This window comes from Gallinula chloropus, assembly GCF_964237585.1.
Source record: "Gallinula chloropus genome assembly, chromosome: 18".
Lineage (NCBI taxonomy): Eukaryota > Metazoa > Chordata > Aves > Gruiformes > Rallidae > Gallinula > Gallinula chloropus.
In genome coordinates this window covers 10,692,827-10,708,501 of record NC_140103.1, presented here as the reverse complement: position 1 = coordinate 10,708,501, position 15,675 = coordinate 10,692,827, and the positions used below count along the sequence as shown (strand labels likewise).

The 15,675-nt window shown below is 49.5% G+C and overlaps 1 protein-coding gene across 1 annotated transcript in view; it reads left to right on the top strand.

The window, feature by feature from the left end:
• Positions 1–15,675, top strand: part of PNPLA7 (patatin like domain 7, lysophospholipase) — a gene marked incomplete at its 5' end in the record, with an annotated part of 140,736 nt that overhangs the window by 45,936 nt on the left and 79,125 nt on the right. The window contains 4 exons of the mRNA XM_084272739.1: positions 3,505–3,582; positions 4,400–4,605; positions 9,543–9,674; positions 10,888–11,011. Coding sequence (XP_084128865.1) covers positions 3,505–3,582; positions 4,400–4,605; positions 9,543–9,674; positions 10,888–11,011 — 540 coding nt within the window. The remainder of the gene's footprint in view (positions 1–3,504; positions 3,583–4,399; positions 4,606–9,542; positions 9,675–10,887; positions 11,012–15,675) is intronic.

The following is a 15,675-nucleotide window of genomic DNA, read 5'->3' as shown; positions in this document are numbered from 1 at the left end:
TAGAAGTTCTTATTACAGATCAAACAGGACTGGGTGCTTGCAGCTGTTTGCCTCCTGTTCTGGGTAGAACTGGCCTCAAATGCCACTTGGGACAAAAGGTTGTACCCAATATACAACCAGAATCTTCCTTTTTAGACCCACCAGCAAAAATCCCAGGTTCACCCAAACTCCTGATTGTGGCTTTTTATTAATTTTAATTTCTCAGTAATTAACAAGTAAACATCTTAGAGTTGAAGTTAATTGGAACAATATCCTGACAACACAGCATCTAATAGTGGTATTAACATGAAGATCTAAATAATAATGACATGCAGTAGGCTTTTTAATTTCTGGTATTATAGCAACTCACAAGTATAAAAGGATCTGATGGGAAGTAGCCAAATCTGGAAATCTTATTTAAAGGTCAATGTTAATTTTTTCCAAGCAGGATAGAGAAAGTTGATTATTCTACAGGCAATGGAAGAAATATCTGGTTGTCTTTAAAATATTTGTGTTCAATGCTACTTAGATCAAGGGAGGAAACAAATTCTGTAATATCTTCTTCTAAAAAAGCAGGTCAGACCCTTCATTTCATTGCTGGCTGGAGGCATTTTGAGATGTCATTTTTCAGAGCAACCAATCAGTGTGAATAAAATCAAGATGTTTTGGTGATGGATGGTGGTGTTTTGTTGGTTGGTTGTTGCTGATTGTTTTTCTTTCCCTGAGAATGTGAGAGACAGAGGAGGGGATTATTCCCTGGAGGAGAGAAGCAGGGTTAGTTTAAATAACCCACAGGTATCTGACTTCAGATTCAAGATATTTTTTCTTTTGTTTTAAATAACTTGAGTGCCTTGGGTCTCTCATGGCTTTCAGTCTCTTACACCTTCTCAGCTTTATCTGCAGTTGTGATGTGAGTTAAAGGACATTGCAGGGAGCATCTTCTGCAGGGTTTTAGGGGAATGGAGTCCCTTATTTTGACTAAAAAATGGTCTCAGTTAATAACTGCTGCTGTTTATGTTTTAGAAGGGACTTGTGCTTTCACATCTGCATCTTAAACCTCTGCTAATTTATTCTAGGAACACACAGACAGACACTTGCTGGGAAATGGATGTTACTGTGCTGGCAGCTGGTGCCAGGGGGGGACGACTGGTGCAAAGTTACTTGGCTCAGACCCTGTAGCTCTGTGATGCTGTGTTTGGGTTTGCTGCTTTTGCCCACTGAAGAGAGAAGATACTAGAGAGGATGGTTCTTGGGTTTTAACTCCTTTGTTGCTTAATCAGGGTAGTGATAGCACAGAGAAGCAGGATTTCAGGGGCTGCCTGGAGGTCATTCAGTCTCATTTGGTGCCCAAGGCAGTCCAAGATTGCCAAGTCATTTCTGGCCTCTTGTCTCAGCTGTTATGGGAGATCTCCCATGATGAGAACTCCACCACTTTGTGTGTGATCTATTCAGTGCTTAGGTAGTCTTAGACATGAAGAAAATCTTTGCAGCTTTTTATTTGGAGCTAATGCAGCCAAAAAAATCTTAGAATCCTAGAATGGTCTGGGTTGGAAGGGACCCCAAGGATCAGAGAGCTCCAACTCCCTGCCACAGGCAGGGCCACCAACCTCCAGGCCTGGAGCTACACGAGGTTGCCCAGGGCCCCATCCAACCTGGCCTTGAACACCCCCAGGGATGGGGCACCCACCCCTTCTCTGGGCAGCCTGTTCCAGCCCCTCACCACTCTCTCTGGAAAGAACTTCCCCCTAATATCCAATTTAACCCTTCCTTCCTTTAGCTTGAATCCATCCCCCTTGTCCTGCCTTTATCTACCCTCTGAACAAGCTGATTCCCCTCCTGTTCCTCTGCTGCCTTCAGGGACTGGGAGGCTGCAATGAGGTCCCCCCACAGCCTTCCCTTCTCCAGGCTGAACCAGCCCAGCTCCCTCAGCCTCTCTCCATAGGGGAGCTGCTCCAGCCCTCTGATCATCTTTGTGGCTCCTCTGACCCCTCTCCAACAGCCCCACATCTCTCTTGTATTGGGGCCCCAGCTCTGGACACAGGACTCCAGCTGGGGCCTCCTGAGGGCAGAGCAGAGAGGGACAATCCCCTCCCTGTCCCTGTTGCCACCCCTCTGCTGATGGAAGAAATCCATGTATAAGTAGCTCTCACTGGGGAGATGTGTTCCCTTGCTGTGAGATACTGTCAGGGTCACACTTTGGCTTTAAGTACAGGTGATACTGTAGGAGCATCAGCAGATAAACACAGAGAAAACCTCACAGAAACTGCTGGAGTTGATCTTGCTGAGCTGAAATGTTGTGACAGGTGCTCGTCAGGTTCTTTGCATCGGGTGTGTTCCCACAACACAGATTGGTTTCAATAAAACTGGGGGTTTTAATTAAAATCAGCTCCTTTTATCAGCTGTAGGTGTGAGGAATAATTCTGATTAATTCACTTGCTCTGTTTTTCTTTTCAACTGACAGTGAGGAGAGGAAAACCCGGCGTAACGATTGTGATGGCAAAATGTTTACGTCTCTGGGGTGTTTTCCTGCTGCAGGGAGGTTCCTGCCTATGGGTGGGTTCTCCCACACTGCTCATGGGTTTTAGTGCTCCTGCCTCTGGCAGTGTGTGGGTCACAGAGGTGTCCAGCAGAGCCCAGGCACCAGGGGCTTCCCTGGCCCTTCAGCGTGGAGCCTGGCATGGGGCACTGACCCCTTTGGATGGGGACAGTGAAACGTTTGGGGTTTGGGAGACCTGCTTTGGGTGAAAGCTTTCCAGAAGGGGGTGAAGGTGGGCTGAGGCATCGAGGGTTCATCAGTGGCTGCGTGTGGGGCACTGGGTGCAGAGAGGAGAACTCCCTCTATGATGGTGTTACATACTCAGGATTAACACTGGGACCAGTTTAGGAGCTGGGAAGGAACCTTCTGAGCAGCTCCTTCCTGTTGCAAGGGTTTGGGGTCAAGCCCAAACTGAGGGCTGGCTTGTGCATGCTCCTGTGTCAGGATCCCACGCTCCTGTGTGGATGCACATGAGATTTCATGACTTTGGGGAACCTCTTGGTCTCCAGTGTGTGTGAAGATGTGTGTGTGCACAGCTGAGCTGTGTGCCCTGGGAAGGGGGCTGACAAAGCACCTGTTGGATCATCCCCTCCAGTTCCTCCATGATGTAGATGTCTCTGCTCTCACCTTCCTTTGAAAATGATGTCATATTTCATGATTTCCATGCCAGCTGACACAGGTCTCTTTCCATTCTACATCCTTAAAAGTGGCTGGGGGCAAAATCAACACATAGAAAATCATTGGGAGTCTCAGTTGGGTCAGTTGAAACCAATTAAACCATTTTTTCCTGCTGGAAGTGCAGTCTGTTGGGCAGAGAAATATAAACATCATGCACCAGGTTTTAACCACATTCAAATACTGAAAACCTCATCTGTAGTAATGATTCCTATTTGCTGTATTTGGATGCTTCCCCATGTTGTTGTTGTTGTTGTTGTTGTTGTTTGTGTGCACAGCCAAGTAAATTGTCCCCTCACCCCTCTCTTCTCCAGGACCCTTCGCTGCTGAATGGCAAAGTGACGCTGCATCAGGTCACTGCTGGGACTGTGCTGTCGAGACAGGGCGACCAGGTGAGTGTGCAGAGGGGTGGAAGCCGGGTGCAGCCTTTGCCCTCCACTGTGAGGTGTTTGTACAGAGTGATGATGAGTAAAACATCCCCCCCCAGCCCCTCGCAAACCTCTTCTCGAGGTGAGACAATCCCAGCTCTCAGCCTTTCTGCACAGACAGAGTGTGGTGAGAGCAGGAATCTGGTACCTCCTTGTTTTCAGCTTGTGTCTGTAGTGAGCAGCTCAGCTCCCTCCTTCCAGAGCGGGTGCAGAGGCCGGGCAGCCCTTTCCAGTGCCCTGCACTGCGGGCTTCCCACGGTGCCACTCCACTGCAGTAAAGCAATATCCCCCCCAGACACCCCCCCAACAGCAATCCAGCAGTGTTTGTTTATAGCACAGTGTGTTTAGGATGTAACGAGGTTCATTTATAATAATACTGTGTAAATAGACCAGCTTATGCAAAGCAGATGAGGGGCAGCTCCAATTGTGGCTCTGCAGTATTCTGCTCTGCTGAGCTGCCACGTCCCTCATCCTGCTGCTGTGATTATCCCATTATTCCCTTTCCCAATTCCACTGTTATTTCCTGAGACCTTATGGATGCAGCTTTTGTTTTTCATAACCCTACAAAGAGAAACCCATTTTTCAATATTGTGGCTGCTTGGGTTTAAATATTCATAACCTGCTTTTAATAATTCACTATTGTGTCTTATTTTATCACCTAATTGTGCAGAAACTCCAGGGAGCTCTCTGGAAAACAGATTGGGCATGACAGTACCGTCACACCGATAAGTGCTTCTTAAAATCTTTGGGGGGGTTTGAGCTCTTTCTCTGTTTTCTCCAGGATGTTAATATTTGCTTTGTGGTCTCGGGGATGCTTCACGTGTACCAGCGGAAGATAGACTCAGAGGAGGACACCTGCCTCTTCATTACCCACCCAGGAGAGCTCGTGGGCCAGCTCGCTGTCCTCACTGGGGAACCCCTGATTTTCACCATCAAGGCCAATCGAGACTGCAGCTTCCTCTCTGTTTCCAAGTCCCATTTCTATGAGTGAGTGCTGCCATCAAAACCTATACTGGGGGGTTCTAATTATTATTATTTGGTATTTTTTTATGGCATAGTACTGCTACAATATGCCCTGCAGCAAGCCAGGTAGCTTACATGAGGGTTCTGAGCACCCAGATGAGCACTGACCCATCTATATGATGTTTTTATCTCCAGCAAGAGGCAACACAGGGAACTTGGTAATACTAAATGGTGATATCCCTTTTGCTCTGGGTTTATAGAGCACTTAACCCAACAGGGTGAGATTTATGACCTAAGAGTTGTATACTTCATAATCCAAGTAAGAAAGTCTGGCCAGAGCCTGTGCTTTGCTGGGTCACAGAGTCACAGAATGACTGGGTTGGAAAAGACCTTTAAGACCATCGAGTCCCACCGCAAAGTTGAGTGCTTCTTTGCCCTTTCTCTCTGATCCATTATCCCTTTTGCCAGTGAGCCAGCTCAGGCTGTGGGAGGTTAGGAACACATGGCCTCAGTGTAGCTGAGGGCTTGCAGTGCAGCAGGTCAGGGACCGGTGTCCCTGTGCCAGGCAGACTCCTTTCTGGTCCTTGGAAGTAGTACGTGTACTTAGTGTAGTAGTTCTGAATGCTTAAAGGTGGGTACAGGTATTTGTTAGTTACAAAACACACCCCAGACCCTGTTTGATGACTGCAGGTAGCCTTGCTGTCCAGTATTAATGATTAATGCTCTTGATTTATTCCAATCTCCTAATGTTAAGACTTAGAATTGGTTCACATGAGTAATTAGTGTCAAATACCTGGATTTCCTTCTCTAATCTCCTTTCTTGACTGGTTTGAATGTGCCCCAGCACTGCACTGTGCAGGACTTGGTGAGGCTGTGTTGTGTATCTCTGTGTCATCCTTACTTTCAAATTAGTTCTGTTTCAGTTCCTGATCCACTCTGGCACAGGAACTGGTGCTGTGGCTTTCACCATGCTTCACAGGGAGAGGCTGTGTGCTGGGAGAGCCAACATGCTGCCCTTGACAGTCCCACTGTTGATCAGTTGTGTTTCTCAGCTCTGTGCAGTGGATGTGAGCTCTTTCACCTAATTTCTGATTGATGCTTCCCACTGGTGCCATTCCATGTGCTATCAGATCTATTGCTTCTAAATTCCTGCTTTTTCTTTTGTTATTTTCCCTACCCTTGTTTTCCCCCTTGGTTTTTACTTCAGGTCTCATTCTGTTGTCTCAGCACACCAGTCACTGTGCCTTCTCCTCCCCTTTGCCAGCTTGGGTGTGCAGCCCTGGATGGACTCATTTGTTTGAGCTCATTTTCCTGAGTTTTCTCTCTCAAGTATTGAATTGTCTCTTGTTTATTCTGAGTTACCTTTTGGCTTCCATTACAACTCAGTGGGCTCACACCCATCCCTATCACCTCTGCATCATTTTTGAGACCTTTGTGAGACTTTCTTTCTCTCCTTTAACAAGTCTATTGCCAGTTCAATACATTTTATGATCTCTGGGATTGTTGAGTGTTCCATCTTACCCAGGTTTTATGTCACTCGTGGCTCCTGTTCCCATATAGAAAAAGGTCAGTGTAGAAAGTGTGAGGTTTCCTTGAATTTATTCATTTTTGCTTTGAACTCTGAGAAACAAAAACTTGTTGATAATTAAAAGCAAGTTTCACTTTAGACTTGTACCACCTACAACTACCTTAAAGGAGGGTGCAGAGAGGTGGGCGATGGTCTCTTCAGCCAGGGGACAGGAGATGGGATGAGGGGAAATGGGCTCAAGCTGCCCCAGGGCAGGGTCAGCTCAGATGTGAGGGAAAAGTTCTTCCCTGACAGAGTTGTGGGGCTGTGGCACAGGCTGCCCGGGGAGGGGCTGAGTCCCCACCCCTGGGTGTGTTTAACAGATGAGTAGATGAGGTGCTCAGGGATATGTTTCAGCACAGGACAGGAACGGTGTGACTTGATGATCTTAAAGGCCTTTTCCAACCTGGTGAGTCTCTGCTCACAGTCCTGCAGCACTGGGCTTTTTCCTTTGCTCAGAAGCTCCCAGCAATTACTACGTTTTAAACCTCTTTTCTTTTGGCTCTTCTCTTTCTTCCTGGCCAAAAGAAGCTTGACAAGAACCTCCATTATTCCCCCAAATTCCTCTCTTCCTTTCTTACCAGCTCTTCTTTGAGCTGCCCTGGAACATCATGTGTGGTTTTCCTCAATCATTAATGAGAGGGTGAAGCAGAAAGAGCACGGTCAGTAGTGGCATCAGGCAAAGAGCATGGTAAAGGGAGCAGCCCAGGGTTTCAAATCACAGGTTGGATGTTGGACAACAGGCTAAACCCTTTTCACTGAAACTTTGGGGCAGGAGCCTTTTACGTGGCAGTAACATGACTAAATACCTGTCTGGGAATGGGGGGTTTAAGTATAGGGGTGACACAAGCTAATTACATAGTGTAACCCTGAGAGGCTTTGCTGTTTGGCTGAACTGCTATACAGAGTGTGCAGTGCCCACCCTGCAACTGTTGGTGTCTCCTGCTGAACGGTGTAATCGAGCTGTCACCAGCCCTGCTTGCAGGAGTATGTTCAGGTTCTGCAGTCCCAGGGACTTGGTCATGTTCTCTGCTTCAGCACATTTTGCAGTTCAGAGCCTTAATCACCTGCACTCACCACTTAGCAGGAGAGCTTTGATTTTTGTGTTGTGTCACCAGCTGAGCTGGGCATCACATTGCATCCACGAGGATGTCTGCATCAGTCCCAGGCTTTTCATTGCTGTATTTGGTGAGCTTTCCAGTAAAGAATCCCAAGGATCCCTTTGGGAACAGATTTCTGTAGTACAGAGCTCTGACTCCCAGTTTTGCCAGGGTCAGTGCAAAGCAGAAGAGCAATGCCAGGTGAAGGGAAGAGAACCTGGCTGATAACAGGGAGAAACCCCCCTGCTCTGCTCTTGTGCATGAGAGGGAGCTTTTGCCTTCCATCCTAACGCTCCTCTAGAAGCTCTGTAGCATGGGTGACATACCAGGGAGCTCCAGATGGAAATAAAAGCAGCCTGTTCCTAGTTTACATTTTGAATGCATTAAGTATTAAGATACATAGCTTGAGGGAGGAAGAGGAGTAAATGGCTTGTACTGATCGCAGCAGACAGCCTGTGTGGGAGAAGACTTTGAGGGCTAAATAAGCAAGTAGAGTAAAAGCAATGAGCTGAACCCTTCAGGAGCGTTTTCCCTTTTAGATCAGCTGAGAAGGGGCATGGGGCTGGGTGTTTGCCTGTGTTGAGCGATTAATGTGTCTGTTGGTGCTTATCCTGGGGTGCCTCTCCAGCTCCTTTCTCCTTTAGTGTAGGATAACACGTTGTTTTCACATGTGATGATAGTGTGTTGAAAGCAAGGCGGGCTGCAGGAGTGATGGGTGGGAGATGGGGGGATGTGGAAACCTCAGGGCAAGAGAAGAGGGGAGGGTGGGGAACACAGTCCTGCTTTTTCACAATCCTCTTCTGATGGCTGGATTTGAAACCATGGTAAGTGGTGAGAGTTGGGGTTGGGTTTAACTTACCTGGGAGGGTACGTGTGTGATGAGCTCAATGCAGAACAGGGATGGGTGCCTGTGAACTGCTGCTGTTTCAGATTCAGGGGTTCCAGCTGAAGGAGTTGTAACCTTTGTTGTTGCTCAGAGTAGTTGCTTCAGGCACTGGGTGAGGAGAGCAGATGAATGTGAAAGGTCCCAGCAGTGCCCTGTGTGCTGCCCTTGACCTGCTGTCAGTCAGCTCTGCTCCATGCTGCAGGACAAGGGAAGGAGAGATCTGGGGCTTTCACAACTTGAGCATGGTTTCCTCCCTGGCTCCTGGTGAGCCTGCCCCACAGTACCAGCCTGGGACAGTGGATCTCTGCTCAGACTTGCTCTGGTTTCTGCCAGGTTGCAGAAGCCCCTGGGGAGCCACATTCAGTTCAGGACCTGGGGATGTTCCCTCTGTGCCCCTCTCTCCCCCTCCCTGATTTTTAGGGTGTGAGGTTAGACATGAAGCTCACATGATTTGTGCTCAGTGAGAGACCCCATGGGGGGCTTCAGGTGGGCTGTCTTACAGTGGTCTGGTGTCTGTTGTAAAGGGAAAGCTGGTGCAGAACACACACCCTGTATTGTTCACTCTCTGTGCTTCTGCCCACGTGTGGCTTGAACATGCTCCCGTGCCCCTACCTGTGCACACTTACCTCCTGCCTCCCCAGCTGCACTGGCTCATCTGAACCAGTTAAAGACTTAACTGGTTTTTAGTTGGATTTCACTATCAATTGCTCTTGATGCTGTGCAGGACCAGAAGAGATAAGATGTCCTGACAGGTACACTGTCTGGAGAGGTGTGTGATCAGTTCACTCCTGTGGAGTAGTGCTTGGGTAGGGATTGGAGTGCTTACTCACAGCCTGACAGGATGAAGTGATCCTTAGCCTGAAAAAGAGGAGACATTCATGAGCAGTTATCAGGTGCCTGTGAGCGTGATGTCCCCTGGGCCTCACAGTCACTGTTGGGTTTGCATTTATCCCTGGCAGAACATCCTCAAAAGTTTTTCAGTTTGAGTACTGAATGATGTGGTTTCTTTATTAGCAGAGACTTTTAAGCATCACTCAGAAGCTTCAGTGTGAAGATCAGAAGCCTTATTAGAAGATATTTGAGTTTTCTTGTGGCCTTTGCAACAGGGAGCAGGAAAAATTTGAAATGCAGAGCAGGTATCTCATCTCTGAGAGCATCAGACTTCACGTGTAATGGGGTTCTGTCCTGATGAAAACAATCCAGGGGAAACTGTGGACACGTGTGAGATGTTTAAGTCAGGCTAGTTTGGAAGGCTGGGCAGCCCCAGCCTCTGTCACCCATCTGGTGACTGTGGAGTGTGTGTGTGGGTTCTGGCACCTGTATAACTGCCCAGCTGCACTGGGGTGCCCCTGTGTACCTCCCCCTCTTCTGGGGAAATGCCAGAACCATTTTTTCTCCTTTCCTTTAGGATCATGAGGGAGCAGCCAAGCGTGGTTCTGGGGGTGGCCCACACTGTTGTGAAGAGGATGTCCCCATTCGTTAGGCAGATCGACTTTGCCCTGGACTGGATGGAGGTGGAGGCTGGACGAGCTGTGTACAGGTGAGACGTGGGCACAATTGCATGTTGAATATTCCTCTTTTCATAGTTAGGGGTCTGTGCTCCCTTAGTGATGCAAAGAGTAAGAAACTCACTGGCCTAAACTCATCAGCCATGCCATTGGGTTTGTCTGTTTGCCTATTCTGGGATGGTTTTCCTTCTGCAGTACCCAGCCACATTGCCTTGGTGGCTTGTCTCCAGGTGTTACCCAAGCTGTTCCAGACTATCCCTCACCCTTCATGTTGTCTCAGCAGCCTTTTAACGTGGTGTAGTCAATCCAGATGTGGACACTTGTCCGTTCTCTGGTGGTTTCTGCATTAAGGGTGTGATCATCTATTGCTCAGAGAGTTCTTCAGCTTTTCTAAAATCAAGAACAAAACTCAATTAGTGAATTGAAAACTCAACTGGCCGATTGAAAACAGGCACAGCACTTTGTGTCTAAGGGGCAGAAGTGAACCTCAGAAAACTTTAGTTTTGTGGATTTCTGTTCTGGGATGCTTTGGAGCCGTTATCTGGTTGCTGCAGGGGGTAGAATAAAGGTCTGATTTAGTATGTGCTCTATGTAACTGTAACTATTGTTTATAACTGTACCTGCAGCTCTAAGGCTTGTGGAAGCTTTGGATTACTTTGTGCCTCAAATCCATCACAGGTGCCAGTTTCTTGTTCAAAGCTTTCAGAATTCCCTGTGTTCGCTTTAACCTGCTCCTAGAAGTACAGTGTTACTCCTGGGTGTACCAGGTTGTGCTGCAGATCTGCTTGCCAAGCCACACTTCATCACACAAACCCAATAGGGCCAACCCTTCCCAATAGCCATGTGCACAAAAGGAATCCAAATCCTGAGCCACTCGGGGCTTTTCTTTGACCTGCAGAATTTACACATCCATCTGTCCAGACCTTGCAGTGACACCACGTTCCTGCTGTAACCAGGAACGAGCCTGTTGCCTTCCCTGGAGACCACTTCCATCCTGGTCCTGGACCTGGCAGTAACCCAAGTGCAAAGCCTATACAATTCAACACTAAATGTATTTCCAAGTTGCCTTTGAACAGGTCCCTGTTCAGTTCCCCGTTGCCTTGTTAGGTTTAAATGTTGGTTGAACATTTTCCTGCATTCTCTGAGCTGGCTGAGGAAAGATGATCAGCTTGGGAGGAGCCTGGAGATGGGTCTGCTGAGCAAAGAGGCTTCACTCATCCTTGTTACTGATTCTTCTTCCTGCAGGCAGGGGGACAAGTCAGACTGCACGTACATTGTGCTGAACGGTCGGCTCCGCTCGGTCATACGGATGGACAATGGGAAAAAGCACCTGACGGGCGAGTACGGCCGAGGAGACTTAATTGGAGTGGTAAGAGCACGTTAGAGAATGGTTTCTTTGCCTGGGAAATGGGTATTGACTCCTGAGGAGACAAATGAACCCTTGGTCTGAGCAGTTGTTAACCATAGTGAAGGGCTTTCACAGGTGGAAAAGATGGAAACTCCCTTCAGGGACTGGAAGGCTGCAATGAGGTCCCCCCCACAGCCTTCTCTTCTCCAGGCTGACCCAGCCCAGCTCCCTCAGCCTCTCTCCATTGGGGAGCTGCTCCACCCCTCTGAGCATCTTTGGGGCTCCTCTGCCCCTCTCCAACAGTCCCACATCTTTCTTGTATTGGGGCTCCAGCTGAGAATGGTGTGACCCAGCAGCTGAGTTACCCACTGGTCCCAGAGTGTCTCCTGCTGCTTTGTGCCTTCCCTTGCTCATGGATGAGGTCTGTGATGTGGGATGCTCACTGGAGCTGGGGCTGGAACATCCCAGTGTGGGAGGCCTGACTGTCCCTGACAGCAGGTGGGTCACAGACTGGTGCCTGCGTTGAGAGGTGTTTGTGGCACAGGTCTCATGTTGCGGTTCTTGAGAGAAGGAAGAAGTGTTCTTGTGAGGAGGGTGAAGGCTCTGGACCTTTGTGATGTGTGTTCACAGTAACTTTAAAATAAAACATCTATGATTTGGGAGTGAGCAAGAGGCAGCAGAGTCCAGGAGGCAGCTCTGGTGATGCTCCCTGCAGAAGGCAGCGCTGGGCTAGGCTGGCGAGTGCACTGTTTTCAATGGGTGATACATGGGTGCTGTGTAGGGGGATCTTCCCAAAGGTGATGCTACCCCTGGCCAAGGAGTTTTGCTGGCTCACGACTGTTTGGAGGAGCAGGGCCATTCCTGAGCCTGCAGGCACACTCACAGACCTGGTTGCTTTTGGTTTTGGGTTTTTTTTTTGGGCTACCTCACTGCAGGTAAAGTGTTTTGACAGGAGCAAAAGCTGGGATCTCTTGTGACTGATGGTGCTGACATGAGCCCTTGCAGCGTGAGAATGTGGGTTTGTCAGTTCTGACTCTGACAATCATTCTCCTGCTTGTTTCCCTGTCTCCTTTCACCAGTGATGAGCTGCAGCTCCATGGCCAAGCTCCTGGAGTTCTGCAGAGCTCCCAGGTTAAAACAACAGTCCTGCCACTCTGCATTCTGGGGCTCTGGAGTGCCAGTGGATATTCTGTCTATACTCTCCCTCTGCGTACAGCACTGATGCTGGTTTTGACACCAGTGTTTATCTGGTGAGGAGAAGGGAGGTCCAGCCGGTGGATCACAGAATCCCAGGGGTTGGAAGGGACCTGGAGAGCTCCTGGGGTCCAACCCCCCTGCCAAAGCAGCTCCCCAGCTCATATTGCACAGGGCAGTGTCCAGATGGGGCTGGAATCTCTCCAGAAATGGAGACTCCACACCCCCTGGGCAGCCTGTCCCAGGGCTCCCTCACTGGAGAAAAATTCTTCCTCATGTTGGTGGGGAACTTCCTATGCTCTGACTTGCAGCCATTGCCCCTTGTCCTGTCCCCACAGACACTGAAAAGGGGCTGCCCATTTCCCCTGCATCCCATCCTGGAGATATTGATAAACATGAATAAGGTCCCCCCTTAGTCTTCTTTTCTCCAGGCTGAACAGCCCCAGCTCCCTCAGCCTTTCCTCACAGGGGAGATGCTCCAGGCCCTTCACCATCTCCGTAGCCTCCTCTGGACTCTCTCCAGGAGATCCCTGTCTTTTTTATCCCAGGGAGCCCAGAACTGGACACAACACTCCAGGTGGGGCCTGACCAGGGCAGAGCAGAGGGGGAGGATCCCCTCCTGTGACCTGCTGGCCACACTCTTCTTGATGCCCCCAGGATCCCATTGTCTCTCTCAGCCCCCAGGGCACACTGCTGGCTCATGGCCACCCTGTCACCCACCAGGACCCCCAGGTCCTTCTCCACAGAGCTCCTCTCCAGCAGTTCACCCCCAGCCTGTGCTGATTCCAGCGGTTATTCCTTCCCAGGTGCCAGACTCCACACTTGCTTTTGTGGCTGTCTAGCAGCACCATGTCTGCTGGTGAGTCCCTGGGCATGGACACAGATCTGTAACACCCAGATAGATAGTTTATATCTAAACCATAAGTCACTTTTCTGGATCCATGTTATGACATGAATCATTTTGAAGACTTTTGTGACTGCATGGACGTCATCTGCTCCTTCCTCCCCCCCTCTTCCAGGCCCACTGACTCATGCTGCCATTTGTTGAACAAGTCTCCCTGCTCTGGCTCTCGTTTCAAAACACGGGGGAGGATTTGTAACGATTGCCAAGATGAATGTAGCCGCTCTTTGCAGAGGGCATTAGGAAAATGGCATTTTTCCTTCTAAAAAGGTTTGTTTACCCGCTTCTGAGGGAGCTGCTGGGAACCTTTCAGAGTCTGCTCTAGGGCTGGGTTTTCTTCCACAAAAGTAAAGTGCTTGGGGGGGGTTCTAGGTGCTTGCAGGGGGTGAAATTAGCAGTTGGTATTGGTAGTTGGGGTTCTGCTCAGCCAGTGGGGTGTCCTGTCTGAAACCCCTCCAAGCCCCACCATGTCATTTAAAGGCTGAGTGAGCTGGGGCTGTTCAGCAGTGAGAAGCCTGAGAGTGGATCTTATTAATGTTTATAAATACCTGAAGTGTGGGACACAGGGGGACATGGGCAGCCTCTTCTCAGTGTTTGTGGGGACAGGACAAGGGGTATGTCCTCAAACTGGAGCACAGGGAGTTCCCCACCAACATGGGGAAGAGCTTCTTCCCATTGAGGGTGAGGGAGCCCTGGGACAGGCTGCCCAGGGGGTGTGGAGTCTCCAGCCCCGGAGAGATTCCAGCCCCGTCTGGACACCACCCTGTGCAATATGAGCTGGGGAGCTGCTTTGGCAGGGGGGTTGGACCCCAGGAGCTCTCCAGGTCCCTTCCAACCCCTACAGCTCTGAGGTTCTGTGATGCCATTTGGCAGGAGGGCACTAACACAGGACTCCTGCAGTCGATGTTGTTTGTTGCCTTTATTTCAGAGCTAAAAATGCTGCGTGTCATCTGTGTGAGAGGAGTGGCTGCCATTCCTGCCTTCAGGAGAAAAACACTGAAAAACGAAGGGTTTCAGACAAAATGCTCATTTTCAAGCACGTGTGTGTGCTCCCAGGGCTGAACTTGTGGCTCAAACTGTTTTGTTCCTTCCACTGACTCAGTGGCATCTGTTGCTGAGGGCTGTGGAGTCAGGGGAGAAGAACAGATTAGAGACTGAGGTTTGTCTTCCCTGTGCAGTTGGTTGAAGACCCGGTGAGGATGGGGAGGTCGGGGCAGTGATCCCTGTTCCTGGAGCCTGTCTGCAGCTGCTGACCCACTCGACTGGCGACTCCAGTTGTGGTGTCTGGTCAAATCAAGTCAAAACATAATGGAAAGCCTTCTGGGCAGTGTTTGAAGGACAGCCATGGAGCTGTTAGATAATCCCCTCACGTTTGAAATGCAGCTGGCCACGAGAATTACAGTGGACAGAAGCCCTGGTGTCTGGAGGCCGTGGTTTGACCCATTCTGGGGGGAATCTTTAGCTTGTTAGTGCTGTTGCTACAGATGCACTTGGAAAAACACTGAAATGTTAATTTAATTAAACCATTACAGCAGCTAAAGGGTAACTCTTCCAGTGACATTTCTGCCATGCCCAGGTGACCTCAGAGGACATCAGAAGAGCTCTGCGTGGGTAGAGTGAGAGGGCTTCTCTTCATCAAATTCTTTGTTTAACCTGGTTCTATTAGTCTCTTTTTTTTTTTCTTCTTGATGTAGCTATGTTAGCCAGTTATATATATAAATATACATATATTTTTATATATATCCCATATATGTATACAGACTGGGAGAGGAGCTCCTAGAGAGCAGCTCTGCTGAGAATGACCTGGGGGTTCTGCTGGGTGAGAAAATTTCCCTGAGCCAGCAGTGGCTCTTGCAGCTCGGAAGGGTGATGGGATCCTGGGCTCCATCAGCAGAGGGGTGGCAGCAGGGACAGGGAGGGGATTGTCCCTCTCTGCTCTGCCCTCAGGAGGCCCCAGCTGGAGTCCTGTGTCCAGAGCTGGGGCTCCAGTACAAGAGAGGTGTGGGGCTGTTGGAGAGGGGTCAGAGGAGCCACGGAGATGATCAGAGGGCTGGAGTAGCTCCCCTATGGAGAGAGGCTGAGGGAGCTGGGCTGGGTCAGCCTGGAGAAGAGAAGGCTGTGGGGGGCCTCATTGCAGCCTTCCAGTCCCTGAAGGGAGGAGGGGAATCATCTTGTAAAAGGACAGAGACTGGTAGGACAAGGGGGATGGAGTGAAGCTGAAGGAGGGAAGGGTTAGATGAGATAATAGGGGGAAGTTTTTTACAGAGAGAGTGGTGAGGGGCTGGAACAGGCAGCCCATAGAGGGGGTGGGTGTCCCATCCCTGGAGGTGTTCAAGGCCAGGTTGGATGGGGCCCTGGGCAACCTTGTGTAGCTCCAGGCCTGGAGGTTGGTGTCCCTGCCTGTGGCAGGGGGTTGGAGCTCTGTGATCCTTGGGGTCCCTTCCAACCCAGACCAGTCTGTGATTCCATGATTCTATGAAATTGTAGATTTGTACTGTTGTTACCTTGATCTCATTAATACAGTTTTATCTGAGGCAGAGGGTTCCTTCACTTGTGACACCTATTGATGTCAGGCTCTGACACTTAGTGT